At 40.1% G+C, this 17071-nt stretch overlaps 1 protein-coding gene across 4 annotated transcripts in view; it reads left to right on the top strand.

Annotated features, from left to right (window-relative positions):
• Positions 1–16330, top strand: part of KATNBL1 (katanin regulatory subunit B1 like 1) — a 40299-nt gene extending 23969 nt beyond the window's left edge. For 3 of the 4 annotated variants that reach the window (XM_030559419.1, XM_030559418.1, XM_030559420.1), the window contains 8 exons: positions 1596–1636; positions 2219–2498; positions 3523–3641; positions 3858–3908; positions 4002–4091; positions 4838–4927; positions 10760–10839; positions 13119–16330. In XM_030559419.1, coding sequence (XP_030415279.1) covers positions 1596–1636; positions 2219–2498; positions 3523–3641; positions 3858–3908; positions 4002–4091; positions 4838–4927; positions 10760–10839; positions 13119–13168 — 801 coding nt within the window. In that variant the 3' untranslated portion in view covers positions 13169–16330. Of the gene's footprint in view, positions 1–1595; positions 1637–2218; positions 2499–3522; positions 3642–3857; positions 3909–4001; positions 4092–4837; positions 4928–10759; positions 10854–13118 lie in introns of all 4 variants that reach the window. The other variant, XM_030559421.1, reaches the window with a different exon arrangement.
• Positions 16331–17071: the final 741 nt, after the last annotated feature.

Below are 17071 nucleotides of genomic sequence, written 5' to 3'. Positions count from 1 at the left end.
GCTACAAAACTGCAGTGTGAATACCTGTTCTCACTTTCAGGTGACATTGTAAATAAGAAGCGGGCAGCAGTATCTCCCGTAAATGTAAACAAACTTGTTTGTCTTAGCAATTGGCTGAATAAGAAGTAGGACTGAGTGGAGTTGTAGGCTCTGAAGTTTTACATTGTTTTGTGTTTGAGTGCAGTTATGTAACAAAAAAACTACATTTGTAAGTTACACTTTTGCGATAAAGATATTGCACTATATTACTTGTATGAGGTGAATTGAAAAATACTGTTATCATTCTGCAGTGCAAATATTTGTAATAAAAAATATAAAGTGAGTACTGTACACTTTGTATTTTGTGTTGTAATTTAAATCAATATATTTGAAAATATTGAAAAACATCCAAAAATATTTAATACATTTCCATTGGTATTCTGTTGTTTAACAGTGCCATTAAAACTGTGATTAATTTTTTTTAATTGCAACTAATTTTTTTGGAGTTATTCGCACGAGTGAACTGCAATTAATCAACAGCCCTAGTTCAGAGCACACTCTTGAACTGTTAATGCATGTCACCAGGATCCACAGGGACTGTTAGTCCATAGGAGGCTAGTGTATGGTATATTGACACCCCAGCTTGCTGCAAACTAATCGTTCATGTAGACAAACCCTAAGTGGATGTTAACATAAATTTTAAATTTAAATTGAATATACCATAACATTCCTGAAGACTTAACATGAGCAATAGGTTTAAATAGAATATTAAAGCAATTGGACAATCTTTATATAGTGTTGCAAGTCTTATGAACACAATACCTGTTCATATGAAAATATTAATCTTTATCACTCTGCAACCTTTAGCCAGTAGAGATTTTCAAAGAGGATTGAGATTCCAAATACTAAAATAAAGTGGGAGGTCACAAGTTTAATTTTTAAATGAGAAAATTATTGTCAAGAATGTGATTTTCATTTTAAAGGTTTTTGTAATTAAGATTAAATATGTGAATGTTTGAAGATAACTAATTTTAAAAGGTTTGTCTAATCTATACAGCAAAATCTTGATTTAGTGTTGAAGGATATTTGCAGTTCCTTTGATTATCTATACTTATTTAATGTATGAATGTTGGTACGTGAAGCTGGAATAATCAAGATTATATTGTATACAACTAGCTATAAATTGGTATGTTTTGTCTTTATGCCTCCATCCTTACCCAATCCTGGCAACCAATATATTGAAAAGGTTTGTGGCTCGTAAATTAATTTGATATAGGTGACTCACTAGCAAATTTAGATAATTTATATGATCACAGTACACCACCACACTTGTAAAAAGGGAAATGATCTCTGATGTCACAATCCTACCACTCACCAAAGACATCACAATCCAATCTCTGAATAAGATGCTCATATGATAACTGTGGAGGGGCAGCTACACCTTTTCAAACCTATGCATCTTTCACAGGTACAAGCCAGTGGAAAAAAGTTAACAGAGGCCACTGCTGTACTCAGTTGAGGGGTGAAAAACATTAGTAAAGCAATAAAAGCGGGGGGTATTCTGTTAAACCGTGGAATTGTTTTTTAAGCCTTCTTATAATACTGTTTTTCCATAGGGTAAGAAATCTCCAAAACAGTTGGCTTCTTACACAAACAGGTAGGAGAGCTACTGTTTAGAATCTGGGAGATAGTTTTGCCCCCTTTTCCCCTCAGATTCTATCACTTTTTCGAACTGTCTCTTGGATCTTTGTGTTTTAATGTTTTGATGTTTTAAAAATACTGATTAAAAACAAGAAATTATTTGGGATCCTTGTACATCTATATAAGGTCCTTCAAAAGCTTATAGGAATAGTAGTGGTCAACAACTCCATTGTGGAGTGGATTTTAAGTTCTTTCTTGGGAGCTTTCTGCCACACCAAAGGGGAAGCCATCAGATTAGTTCCAAAATAGGAATCAACCCTTCAGTTTTGTTGCCTGAATTATTCTCATTCCTGGAATAGAGATGAGCCTTCAGATAAATACAGGGAGGGATATTAATAGAAGTTGTCACTATGCTGATGACCTAATTAAAGTTTTAAAGCTTCAGAAAGAGAGCAAATTACTGTTTCTGGAAAATAAAATCATTTGATTAAAATAATCTCTAGGTTTAAGGCTTAAATCCATTAAAATATTTTAGTGTTTAATGACTGAATTATACTAATATTTTACTTGATTTCTTACAAATATTCTCTCATTGCAGAACAACAGTTGGACAAACTGTGACGAGCTCCCCTTTTCTTTTCAAAGTAGTATATTGTAGAAAAAAAGTTCACTGTTATACTTCAAAACCTTGTTACAGAAAAAAACAGTTCCCTAAAGTCAGGGGCCGTGACATGGCAAATAAGGAAAATGAACTGGCTTGTGCAGGTAATCTGCCGGCAAAAGTACACGACAGTCATATGCTTTTATTAAATACCAGTGATTCTGGCTCCTCTCAAACACAAGGTCCCTCATCAAAATACAGTGGATTTTTTTCAGAGGTAAGTCAAGTTTTGCAAAAGTTTTTCTTCGAATATATTTGATGCCAATCACCTCAGTCCATTATTTTCATTTTGGTTTTAAGTTAGCTGCAGATGTTTTTAAAGAGACTGTAATTATTCTTATCTCTTGGACCAATAAAAGAAGTGAATGTTAAAGACAGTGTTTTGGAAGTAAATTTCTGCCAGGGAATGAGTGGGTGGGAAGCAGATGAAAACAGTATCCTTCACAGGAGTATTTGACCAAGCCCTGTGAAGGCATGCAGTGTTACTTCTTGTAATTGGCTCAGAAGGCCAGATAACGTACGCCATAATAAATTTTCATGAGTGACCTGAAAGAAAACCATAATTAAAATCACTTGAATGCTGCCCTTTTATATTTGTGTAGATTTCTCTGCACTACTTCCTAGGTGATCATGTATGGGGAGATGTGGGTGATGTAATGCAGTAAATATCTTTTAAAGTGTTTCTCTCTTGTTACAGTCAAAGATGTATTGTAACTAGGTTCATAAAAGAATGTATTGGTTTATATTACAGAACAGGGACAAGATTTTCTGTAATGAGTTCTTAAATAGGTTCCCAAATCCTTGTTTAGACACCTAAATAAGTACAATGACTTTATTCAAAATTGCTGGACATCAAGCAGCTCCCGTGGAAGTCTGGGAGATTTGCAAGTGCTTGCCACCTCTGAATGTCAGGTCACTTACTTAGATACCTAACTTTAGGCACCCATTTTTGAAAATTATGGACCAGAGTAATACATCTATTTGTGTTGCATATTTTTTATTAAATGGATGCTTTTGAGCTGTTGTTGGTTTAAAAAAAAATGCTTAGTGTTTTAGACCTCTGCATCTGAAGATTATTTAATTTACCTGTATTACAAAAATTTTAAATTCCTTTTAAGATTTGTCACCATTTGTTTAGAAAAACTATGTCAGTGTAATAGCTTTTATTGTATTGCAGGAATTCATTGTGCAATAACTAACCAATATTTAAGTTTGAAAACCTTTTTGTTTCTTAAATACAGGTTTCTCAGGACCACGATACTATGGCACAAGTTCTTTTTAGTAGAAACCTGAGACTGAATGTAGCTTTTACCTTCTGGAGAAGAAGAAGTATAAGTGAACTCATAGCCTATTTAGTGAGGTAAACTGAGTGTTCTGTTTTTTAAGTTTATTTTTTAAATTCCTCTCCAATGCAGTAGCCATCCCAAGGCTGCTGCAGCACTGTAAACTTTCTTAACTTGAAACAACTTGTAATTTAGCTACAATTTCTGATGTTTTAAAAAATTAATCCTAGTGGAATTATACAGTGTAACATAATCAACTAGTAATCTAACCTATTTTTCCTTAATATATCTAGGATACAGGACCTTGGAGTAGTAGTAGATTGCCTTCCTGTACTTACTAGCAGGTAAAAAAAAAAAAACTTTCAGGAGGAGGGAGTTTGAACAGGGTTCAAATGAATTGGTCCAAGTTCATTTTCTTTAACACTACTTTATTTTAGTTTACAGGAAGAAAAACCATATATTTCAGTTGGCTGTTGTGTAGATCTGTTTCCTTTAGTAAAATCACTGCTTAAAAGCAAATATGAAGAGTAAGTATCAAAATGAATCACCAACTTAATTCTTTATATTAGAACCCTCAGAATGGTTCAAAAGAATCATTCCCGACCAGGCTCTTGGTCATGAACTCCTACTCCAATCCAAAGTGAGTAAAGTAGTCTTCATGGGCACTGATACACTTTTCTTCCCATCAACTCCACCACAGAAGTATCCCAGCATAGTAGTGGACCCTCTTGCTATTCACTTCCCCACTGCTTCCATGCAGGAAGCTCTCTGCAGGGATTACTCTTCTGATGTAAATCCCTATCCTCATTTCCTCCAGGCCCAGTCAAGTGGTGCAAAAAATGCAGTTTTTTATTTGTTTTTGTTTTAGCCAAGGGTTCTCCACAGTTGTAGAGGAGGAAGCTGTCTTTGTCCCTGTTTCTAAATTTATTCACAAACACCAAAATCTTGTAGACCCAGCACCAAAGTCTTGATTCCAAGGTATGAGACTCACTGACAGAACAATCTGATGCAGAACATCTTAACATCCTTTTATTATGTGAGCTGCCTCATCATTTCAAAATAGAAAATACATCAGTGAATTAAACTGTGAAATTATTTTCCTTCATGATTTTCCAGTTATGTTGTGCCACCTTCTGAGCTTTATCCTATATAATCTTTTAGTTAACCTTCAAGTAAAAGGGAATCTGTTTACCTCTCCTTTCAGTTGGTGGATATGGCATCCATCTGCACCAAAGGGGAGGTAGGTACATAATATCTAAATATGTTGTTACAGATATGTGATAGTTGGTCTAAACTGGCTCCTAGCTGTCATTAAGAGATGGTGGTCAGAACTGTCTGCACACATAGAAAAAGTAAAAGATGGGTGAGTATGATATTGTGTATTGTCATTCATTACTGTAGTTGTGTAGTTATTCATAAGCTGCATTAAATTTATGTAGACTGTTTTGTCCCATGATCACAAGGGTTCAGATACATGTTTTCCCAAAATGGAAACGCTTCAGGCAACGTACGATAACCTGAAAGTAAAAACTTCACTTCTTCAAGTGATGATCCCTATGTGTATTCTGTACGTGGGTATGCGTGCACACCATGCACCTGTGTCCGGAAGCTTTCTCCAAGCAGTGTCCATTGACCCGCACATATCCTCGTGTTCCTGACCGAGGGTATAAGGGGCAGTGCAAGTCAACATCACTCCAGTTCGCTCTTACTGCTGCATGACCTGAGTCGAAACCTGTATTCCTTCTTTGCTCTTATCCAGATGAGAGTTGCCTTTCACTGTTTTAAATAGTTTTTATACTTAGGATAGTTAATATAGTTATTTATGGTTGTAATATAGTGAATAGTTTAATATAACCCCTCCCCAGTTGGGGGACTCAACCTCTTCTCACCCAGAGACTATGCTTAGGATCCCAGGCTTCAAGAACTACGTCTCCTGTGCTTGTTCTTTCTCCATCAGTGATGAGCATCAACAGTGCCTATACTGTCTGGAGAAGCACACATCTGTAAGTCCTTCCTGCCCAGAACTTAAGAGACCTTTGATCTCCATCTCGGCAAGTTCCTGCTGGAAGAGGCAATGAGGCCACAGATGCACTCAGATCCTGGCCAAGGAGATCCTCCAGACCAGCAGCCTCCACAGCCCAGCAGTGCCCCATTGAGCACAAGCCATGGTGCAGAACTACCAGCACTGATGAGTAAGGACAAGGCCCACCACAAGGACAAGAAACACTCTTATGGGCACAACAGCAGATCCCCACAGCAAACAGCTCATAAGAGATGCATTCCCTTCTTGAGCTGTTACAGGTCAGGTGAGATGTCACAAGCAGACCCTGCAGAACCGAAGTCAAAGACCACCCCCCCCACCTGGCTGAAGGGTAAGACTAAGGAGCAGCAGGATCTCTCAGTACCACCAGTGGCCTCAATACCAGGACACTTAGCATGCCTGTCTATTATTGCACCTCTGGATATTCCATCAGTGCCACTTTGCCACCACATGCACAGAACAGGCCTGACTATGGAAGCAGGTTCCCGCCGGAGTCTCCATGGGCACTCCGCAAACTCAGAGATGTTCTTATCTCCAGAGGCAGTGTTCCTGCCATAGCTGCAGTCCCTACTCCTCTCAGGCCCATCCGTTCTCCAGGACATTCCCACACCAGAGGACAAATGGCTGCTCCTGATGCAGGAAAGGTCCCTTCCATGTTCATCAGACTAGGACCTTCCAGTACTAACGATCCTACCATTTCCAATGGAACTGTCATCCAACTCTGAGGAATTCCAGGACATAGACCAGCTAGTTTCACCTTTGACTCACAGGAGCTTGAACAGGCATCTGAGGCACTCCTACCTATCCAGATAGGACCCCCGAGGGAAGCCTGGTATCACTTCCCCGTGGGCCCACCCAGATCAATGGACCGCTTGTTCTGGCCCTACAGGATCCCCTGGGACCTGTACTACATATTCCCAGCACATTTCAAGGTTCTTATCATTCCTGTCACACACATCAGCTGACTCTGTCAGTTTGAGGAGGAAGACGTGGAACCGGTATCGCTGGTTCCAACCAGAGCCGCCTCATTACTAATTGAGGCAGTCGTCCCTCTGTCACACTTTCTACCAGATAATCAGCAGTATTATGAACACCTGCAATGGGTGGCTACCAACTTGCAGATTCTGCTGGAGGAAGTCCAGAACCTTCAACATCATCTCCTGGACATCCTACAGCCACAGGTACTCTCCGGAGTGGTCCTCTCTATAAATGAGGCCATTCTGGAACCGGCCCAGACACTGTGACACACTCCAGCATTATGTGCCTCCACCTCGAAAAGAACCGGGCGATGCTACTTTGTGCCAGCTAAAGCAGCTGACTTCCTCTTCACACACCCAGCCCCTAACTCACTAGTTCATACGGTTGCAGAATGAGCCCATCAGCACGCTCCACTGGACAAAGAGTCAAAAAGATTTACTCCTCCTGGGCAGGAAGGCCTTTTCATCGGCAGGTCTGCAATTCCGCATAATGAACTACCAGGCTGTGCTAGCTAAGTACAACTTCAACACATATGGCAGGCTGGCAGAGTTTAGGGAGAAGTTCCCTGTGTGAGACCAGGCCCAGTTCCAGGCCCTAGTGGATATGGGGAGACAGGTGGCAAAGGTGACCCTCCAGACAGCAGTGGATGCCAGCCAACACTGCTTCCTGTTTCTTGGCCACTGGACTAGTGCTGCGCAGAGATTTGTGGCTTCAGTCTCTGATGCTAACTACCTCATTGCCAGTCATCTTCAGGAGCCATCTTCCCTTTTTGCCTTTTTTTTTTTTCTTTTTTTTTTTCCCATCCATCACAGCTACTCCATAGAGTCTTTCGATCCCACCCATCCCTTCAAGGGATCCCTCCCACTAATTGATTCTTCAGTGGGAAACGGTGTGATAAAGAGTTGTCCCACTTAATGCCAAGAAAGGTGATTCTATGCACCATATTTCTTCATCCTGAAAAAAAAAGCAGAGGGCAGAGATCAATCCTGGACCTTCATCAGTTAAATACATTAATCAGAAAGTTGAAATTCCGCATGATTACATTTTCATCGATAATCTTCTCCCTTCAGGAGGGAGCTTGGTTCACAGCTCTCTATGTGAGATGCACACTTTCATATACACATCTATCTGTCTGACATGAAATTCCTTCGTTTCATGTGGGACATCAACACTGTCAGTTTTGCATCCTTCCCTTAGGAATAGTGACAGCACCATGGGTCTTTACGAAGGTATTTGCGGTCATAGCAGCTCCGATGAGATGTTAGTGTCACATGCTGTTCCCTTCCCTGGATGATTAGCTCCTAGTGGGACATGTGTGACGACAGTTTTTCTTCATGATCCAATCTCTTCAAAGACTCTTGGCTTCCCTAGGGATCTGTGTGAATGAAGACAAGTCCGTTTTGTCACCCATGCAGACAATAAATTTTATTGGAGACTGGACTTAGTTGCTGCATGGGCCTTTGTCCTGGCAAATTGTTTTACAAGGATGAGCACCCTGATTGGCTACATTTGCAGCGAACCACACACAATAGTCCGCTAATGCCTCTCTTGGGGCACATGGCAGCCTGCACCTACATGACGCCCCTCGCAAGACTCCACCTGTGGTGTATACAGACCTGGCTCCACCTGACCTACAAGTGACCAGGGACCACATCGATTCCAGAGTCACTGTTCCGTTGGATGTTCTGACCTCTCTTGTTTGATGGTCCAATCCATCAACGTCATGATCGGGATCCCCTTCAACCCTCCCACTCCGAAGGCCACCATCATGACGGATGCCTCCCTTCCAGGATGGGGTGCCCAACTGGACCACGGCATGGTGCAGGTCACATGGACACTGAGGGAAGCCAGACTACTAAAGGCAGTCCATTTCTCCTGCAAAGCCTTCCTTTCCCTCATATGTGATCTCCACATACAAATCCTTTCAGACAACATTGCCACGGTGGTCTGAATCAACAAGCAGGGGGCAGGAGGAGGCCAAGTCTCATTCCTTCTGCTCAGAGTCAGTCAGACTGTGGAATTGATGCATCAGAAACCAGGTGACCATAGAGGCTGTGTATCTTCCAGGCACCCAGAATTCCCTGGCAGAAGCACTGAGCAGGACTCTCCACAATGGGAACTACACTGACCACCCTCTCCACCTAGGACGACTTTGTGTCATATGTGAATCTGAACCTCCCTAAGTATTGCTTTAGGGGCACCATGGGAAGAGACTCTACGGGAGCAAGAGAGCATCACTTTGAGACGGGTGGCCTCCCATATGCCTTCCCTCCTTTTCCCCTGTTACCTCAAGTTCTCAGGAAGTTGTGTCGGGACAAAGCCACCGTCATCCCCATAACACTCTACTGTCCCTGACAGTTCTGGTTCGCAGACTTCCTGAAGATCTACCCAACCATCATTCATGCTCTGATTGTTCCCGGATCTTCTCATGCAAGACCAGGGCAGGCTCAAAGGTCACCTCACAGTCTGGTGTTTGGATGAGCATCTGACATAGATGGTGCATATTCTGCCCAGATCCTGCAGAACCAGAGCAGAAAATTATCCACCAGAACATATCAGGCGAAGTGGCATCACTTTCTGGAGTGAGCCCACTGACACCACCAGTAAGGGTGACCTTCTTGATCATTCTAGATTACCTCCTTGCCCTGGAAACACTGGGCTTAGCTCTCAGCTTGATCCATGTGCACCTGGAGGTACTAGCACTTTCCTCTCCCTTTCCCCTAGTGGACAGATACTCCATCTTTACACACCCTATGATGGTTTGATTCATGAAAGGCCTGCTCAAAATTTAATTGTTCCCACTGAGGTGTGGATTTGGCAACCTAAACCTCGTCCTCTGAGCTTTCACAAGACCACCTTTCAAACTTGGGCAACCTGTACCATGACCCACCTTTCCATTAAAGTGGCATTCCTGGCTGGTTGCCATCACTTGAGCCAGAAGGGTCAATGAACTAGCAGCCATGATGGCAGATCCTCCCTAAATGGTCTTCCACAAAGACAAACTTTCATTAAGACTACATCCCAAACTTCCCCCCAAGGTTGTGTCAGAATTCCATCTCAACCAGTTTATCCACTTACCTGTATTCTGCCCAAAACCACATGGCTCCCCACAAACAAGAGATTACACTCCCTCGATGTCAGGCAGGCCCTGATGTTCTACCTACAAAGTACTAAACCCTTTCGAAAGTCACCCTCCGGAGATGTTACAGCTCATACTGTATGGGCACAGGCCACTTCCTTGGCTTCGTTAGCTGTCGTTCCGTGGCAAAGCCACAATGTGGTGGTCTGTATACATGTCTACAACACACTATGCCCTAGATCACATGGTAGCTGCAGACATAGCCATGGGATGAGCTATACTGCAAGTGGCTCTACTATCAGCCTCCTCACATCCAACACCATCCTGATCATTGCTCGCAAGTCACCCACATGTGGAATACACATAGGGACCATCACTCAAAGAGGAGGAGGTTACTTCTTGTAAGTGGAAGTTCTTTGTGATGTGTGGTCCCTACCTGTATTCTACTACCTGCCCTCCTCCTTCCCTTCTGCTTCGGACTTGACTGCACTGCGGTGAAAGGAGGAACTGGAGTGGCGTCCGCCCACGGTGCCCTTTATGCCCTTGGTCAGGAACACAAGGAGACATACTGTTTATGTGCGGGTCAACGGACACTGCTTGGAGAAAACTTTTGGACTCAGGCATATGGCGCACATGCGCATCCACATGTAGAATGCAGATAGGGGCCATACATCTTGAACATCCAGTTACAGTAAGTAACCTCCTCTTATGTGTGTTGTGAATCTTATTCCTGCACAATATTGCATGTTTTAATTACTTTGTCTGACTTTTAAAAATAAGTTGATATATTTTTGTGAAGCAAGCAGTGTTCTTCAAAACTTTCCTTTGTAAAGGTTCTCAGTGATTTTTTATTGGAGTCTTAAATGCAAAACTCATACAAAAAATGAAAGTAATACAAAAACTGGTGAACTTCACTTTAAACAATAAGTTCAGAAGTCTACATTCTGCCTTGATATTGCCACTAATGTGATATAGAATAACATTCTCTAATACCGAGGCTTCTAATGGCATATCTACCGTAAAACACTTGTTACCAGAGTGATATTTAGATAAATACAAAGTGCACTTGTGACTGAGTGTCTACATTTCTCTTCCAGAAATATTCAGATTTTAAAACAACAACTAAGTGGATTGTGGGAACAAGAAAATCATCTGACTCTGGTTCCAGGATATACTGGTAATATAGCTAAGGTAATTTGTTTCCAGTGATATTCAGTAATCAATGTAACACTGAATATCCATCTAACTTGACATCAAATTTGTATGCATCCCACAAGTGTTACAGGATGTAGAATCTTGAAATATTTTTCATTTAATGTTCATATAAATCAGAAAAGTTCGTTTGGAGAAATCTCAAATGTCTGCTTTACAGTTTCATCTATTAGCAGTGACTTGGGGATCTACTTTGGCTTTCCCATAAACATTTTATTTACAAAAGAAAAAAAATGCCTCCCAATTGGGGAGAGAAAGATATGTTGGGTTTTTTTATCTGATACTAGTAAGGCACTTGGATATTATGAGTGCAGTAGAAAAATGCAGATAAGTAGGTAAAACAGGAAAGGAGAGAGATGTTTCTGAATATTGACATACCAATATATGTGTACTGTAGGGTAGAGAATCTTAAATACCTGCTGCATCTTTGAGTTTGGACAGAGAGAGAGGGTAACAAGCTTGTTAGTTAAAATGTTTCAGGGCTGGGGAAAGCAGCCCACAGCTTTCTAAAGCACGCTAAATATCTACCTTCCCCTACTGCTTGTTAATTGCAACTCTTCAGCCTAGGGCAGTGACAGGCCCACTGAGGAGACAAGTGCCTGCGCAGCCAATTCTGCGGGTGCTGCTCTTGGCAGTCAGAGCTGTAGAACCGTGTACTCCTCACACAAACCAATTTGGGACCCACAGGGCTGCACTTAGGCGAAGCCCTCTTCCCAGGAGAGCTCTGACATGGATCCAATATGGGAAAGGAGGGAGGGTAGGCATTGGCTCAGCTGCATGATTTGAGCAATGAAGTGAAGAAGAGGTTCCTGAGCCCAAGAAAGAGGGTAAGAGGACAAACCTGCGAGGGGAGGACGTTTCCACTGACTAATATTTAGAAATGCATAGCTGTGAGCTTTTCATATAGTACTTACCCCTCCCACCAAACAACTTTTCACTAGCTGCCTGTTCATTGGAGTGGAAAAAATGGAGATGCAGTGACTTTTTACAAAAGAATACGCATTTTTATTGTGAGGTAGCAGTGTTGGTGTTTGCTTGTAGTCAGGACCCTTTGTAGAATTCATCTCTGTCATAAAACTATATTCCAGAAGCTCATCTTTTTTTTTAAACTTACTCAATGTTTTCAAAATTATCTTGGCAACCATAAAGGACCAGAGCATAAATCAGTTCACTGTTGTCTTCATGAGTCTGCAGATACCCCTAAAGCTATTATGTTAGGCTATGACCTACCTCATTTATCTCAGTCGGAGCCTTGTGAACTCTACAGTTTCATGATTGGGGAATTTGCCATTTTGATGCATCCAGGCTCCTGATATGTTATGTCTTCCTGCCCTGCTGGGACCTGCCTGTAGCTGCACTCCAGCTTTCCCCACAAGGAATGCATGAGCCCTGCAGTATTCCATGTAGCCAGGCAGTAGGAGGTCAAGGAGGCAGAACTGGAGTCCAGATTGCAGCCCTGGAGTGGTGGGAGGCAAAAAAAAAAAAAAAAAAAAAAAATTTTAAGCTGGTCAGCTGAGCTACCTGAACAGCAGCTCAGTAACCAAAGTCCAGAGATGAGCCGTTGAAGCTGGCTACAGACACGCCCCCTTTCTGTGCCACGTGCAGGGAGAAAGAAGTTCTTAGCCCACCTATACAACACTGGGGAGGCAGACACCTAGGGAGTGGAGCCAGAATGCCTGGAGAACATAGCAGTAGAAAAATATTGTTGAAAATAGTCTAGTAATTTTACATAATGAGTATTTTCAGCTATGTGCCATAGATGTGAGCGTGCATGGGGGAGAAGGGAAACAGACCACATTGATGTTGCTGTGGAATTTGGTCCAATGTGCTTTTCAGCAGACAGGGTCCTGCCTGTACTTTACTTTGAAATACACCTCTACCCCGATATAACACGAATTGGATATAACGCAATAAAGCAGCGCTCCGGCGGATCAGAGCAAGTTTGATATAACGCAGTTTCACCTATAACACAGTAAGATTTTTGGGCTCCCAAGGACAGAGTTCTGTCGAGGTAGAGGTGTAGTCATAAACTGGGGCCTTACTTTTACTTGTTCTATATTTGTACAGTATCTTACAGAAAGGGCTCCTGGTCTATGACTAGAGCTCTTAGGCACTACTGCAGTGCAAATTACAATATCTTTGTAGCATACTTTGAAATGATTACAGTATGCATCCTACCTTATGCATTCTTTATTCCAGTACTGAATTAATGTGACAAACTTTTTTCTTCTTTCTCCTTTTCAGGATGTAGGTGCTTATTTATTACAGCTACACTGAGATGCATGGAGAACTGAGCAATGCATATTTGGCTAAATAATCCTTTTAAATATCTGTGGATTTATACACTATTTCCAAAATATCTCTCTTCTAAGACCTATTGGCAGAAGAGGAATGGACTTTCAAAAACTGTTTAATGAAACCACTAACAAAATCCTAACAATCTGCTTCACATTGAAGTGGAAAATGCCTAATAGGAGCAGCTTTTACTTCAGTGAGGTGAAAGTGTACTATGAAAACTATATGCCTTTTGCTGTATTTGGGATTTGTTCAGTTATTTGGTAAAGTCATTTTAATTGCTGCTGTGTTTCACTGCGATATTGCATAAAGGAATATAAATTCTACCATCGTGAAGACAAAACTGCAGAACCAGTTATGAGGAACCAACAAGACCAGTCGCCGCCATAAGAGAGTTTTAAACTGTTTCACAAGAAAAGTTAAAATGTGCAGCTATTTTCCAGTTATGTTGAAAAAACTTTGAAATGTTTTAGTATCTTGTTTTAATCAAAATATTAAAGATGGTTTTTGTTTGCACTATTGAGAAACTGTATACAGCAAGATGCCTTAATTACTAACATTTGAAAAAGCCAATTTATTAAGATACAAAATATATCTATTAGAATAACAAATGAAGACATGATGAAAAACTGCTATAAAAATCAGGGGTTCACATTGTGTAAAACTCATTTGTGAAGCATTTGCACATTTTTTTAAAAAATCAAGTCAATATTTCCACTATATCTGTTCTTTGGAGAATCGTCAGACGTATATGACATAACTAGCATATAAAAATACCTGAATTTGTTTGGATAAATGACATTTGCAATACGCAAAAGACTGGTGAATTTATACAGCTAACACTTTTTTATTGTATGTGGATTTGTAATATATTAATCTTCAGTTCTATATCATTTAAACTACACAGATGAGTAAATGTACTAAATGTTTCTACAGTTTTTCCTTTTGAAGCTCAGATCATTTTACCTGTTTTTTTCCCCTAGAACAACTTCTTCCACACTACTTTTTATTATGGATATTTATATCTACTGCTCTAGCAGTGTTTACAGCCAGAATAGACCTGTATTTTTTTCAGATCTAACAACTTGTAGGCTACCTCCTCTAACAAAAGTTAACACATGACTTTTACAAAATTAGTTGTTAAAAGTGTTTTTTCCTGATAAATTCAGGCTACCTTAAATCTAAATGGATCCACAGTGGAACAAATTCAGTAGCACAGTTTACAGCTATATTTTCTCTTACTGATTATGATATTTTAGTTTAACTGCTCTGACTTAACAGCTATGGAAAATCTTGGGTTTTTTAGACTGGCAACTTTCTCTTGTATTTTGTGACTAGTGACAATGAAATTCTATGAAGTGTCAACTGTGCACTTAAAAGAGAAGCTGAAATGTAGATCTGTAGCATGTACCCAGCCAATGACTACATTTGTTTTTTAATTAAAAAGATTATGGAAGTTGTCTTTGTGCTTAAATCAGTAATTATAATTACTGTGGCTTCATAGGTGTGTTTTTGCAACTTAGCACAGAAGGGTCTATTGCCAGACTTTTTTTTCTTCCCCTACATGCATAGAGGCTCCTCTGCTTTGCAAATGAAACAACTAGAGTATAAATTTTCATTGTGGGAAGCGTAAGGCTCTAGAGTATTACTTCATTTTGAGTTTAATGTGCATGATCATGGTCGCTAACTTCTGAGAGGAGAAAAGTGTCTTATCAATCTGATGTGTATCTTTTGCATAGGTAAATACCCTTTAACCCTCCAAAGGCTCTGAACATCTCAACAACACTATCATCCTAAGGAACAAGAGACTTAGATCAGCTCCCAAACTTGACATTGCTCTAGGACAACTTCAGATATAATTGTGGAAAGTTAAATTTACCTGTTGACATCATCCAATGATCTTGTTCTTATGAGGTGTTATTTCTGAAGTAGACCTTAATTGGATTTTCTTCACTAATGAGCTTTTGTAATTTATTCAGATTACTGTAACTAATAGAATTTAAAAAGTTAATTTGAACCAAAGTTCTCCTTTTACTGGAAGAACTGAGTGCCATCTATCTTTAGAGGTTTATCAAGAACTGTAATTCATGCTCATGTAATTTTGAAACCAAATTTCCTGCTAAAACTAGTCACTTTCCAGTGTGTTAACTGGGATTATAGAATGAATACTTAGAGAAACTGTAAAGTAAAGATGTTCTCGTGCACTTTACTGCTCCTCTGTTATGCATAAATATCTTTAAATTCCTTTCTTTTGATTCGTTTTGATGTGCAATTGCTAGAGTTTTGAATCACTCTGCAAGGGTAGTGAGCTCTAAAAGAGATGAAAACTGTCAGGTTTTCTCCTAGATTTGGTGGCAAGAAAGAAAATCATCCATAACCTCCATGAATAAAAGCCTTTCAGAGGCTGACTGGGATAATTACTATAAGTAAAATGCACATCTTTTAGTTAGTATCCAGCTTGACTATAGTAACAAAGGTGTTGGTTCCAAATGAATGTTGCAGGTGGTCATTGATCTCTCACCAGATTAATTAAGAGGACAGTGATTGTCTCTTGTATCCCTTGTGCCAGCAGTAAAGATAAGACTTGCCTAGAGAACCAACTTGAGCAAATGACTTGTAAACAATGTATGTCTTTCCACCAAAAGTTCTGCTTCCGCAGCATTTATAAGGGAGTACAGTATTAAAAATGCAGTGTCTTTCACATCTGTGCCTTATCTGAATGAGTGCATCTCTTAATTTGTGACTGTTAGGGAGCTACTAGACTGTGAAATGAGCAAAATTCTTGGTCACTGGTATCAACAGAATTCTAACCAAAGCTTCATTTATCAACCCAGCAATATATATTTTGACTGCTTCAGAACTAGTTAAATGTTCAAAAAAAAAAAAAGGGCGGGGTTAAGGGGGGTGCAGCTTAGTTGCAAGTTATCAGGATTAGTCTGCTGCCTGCTATTTGCTTTTCACAACTGGCTGGGAATGAGTTGTGCTATAATGGAATGTATTGTGTGTAATGTCAAATCAAAAAAGTGATACAATGGGTAAAAATGTCAGCATTTCTATAAACTTATAAAATCCTTGTGTAGTGACTGTCTTAATTTATCTATTCAAGAGTCCTCACTGGACCAATGAATAATTCAGTGAGAAAATAAACTTCCCTCCACCCTGTTGCCCTCAGTTGATATTTATTGGTCAACTGCAAGCCTATCATTGTGCCATTTCTTTTCCCCCGCCATCTTTTTACTCATAGACTTACGGTCAGAAGGGACCATTTATGATCATCTAGTCTGACCTCCTCATAGTAGTTACTCAAGGTGTGCTGCAGCTAGTAAAAAGAAATAGCTTTTTCCCTTTCACTTCTTTAATGTTTTAGGCCTTCATACACTTGCTTTACATACCAGATTCACTGAGGAGAAAACTTGCAAGTGCTGGATTAATGTTTTAGAGCATGTGACAAAAGCATGTACCTACTTGAGGACTGAGGCTCTCACACAGATGTGTTCTTTATATTACATCCCATGATATGAAATTAATGTTCTTTCACTCCAATGTTGACAGAAAGGGCTTGAGGCTATCCTAGTAAGAGTTTTGACATGAATTGCAAAACAGCTTGCTCATTCCCTAAACTGACTATGGAGAAGCCCTCGGGCAAACTCAGAACTATGCAAAAGCAACCTCTCAAAGAATCAATTTAAACTTTGTGTTTGAATTCATGTCTAAGTTCTACCAATACTTTGCTGAGGACTGAACATTTTGGCTTTTCCCAAGCTAAGGAAGTGGGCACAAAATAGCTTTACTGTATAACTCATTTTGAAGGAGTTAAGGGAACATACCTTTTCCTAAATAGCAATTAAAATAATAAACATCTAGAAGTGGAAAACCCTTACCTCAAAGGGTAGATTCTGTAG

This window comes from Gopherus evgoodei, chromosome 4, assembly GCF_007399415.2.
Source record: "Gopherus evgoodei ecotype Sinaloan lineage chromosome 4, rGopEvg1_v1.p, whole genome shotgun sequence".
Taxonomy (NCBI): domain Eukaryota; kingdom Metazoa; phylum Chordata; order Testudines; family Testudinidae; genus Gopherus; species Gopherus evgoodei.
The sequence above is the reverse complement of the archived record's forward strand: the minus strand, read 5'-3'. Positions and strand labels throughout refer to the sequence as shown.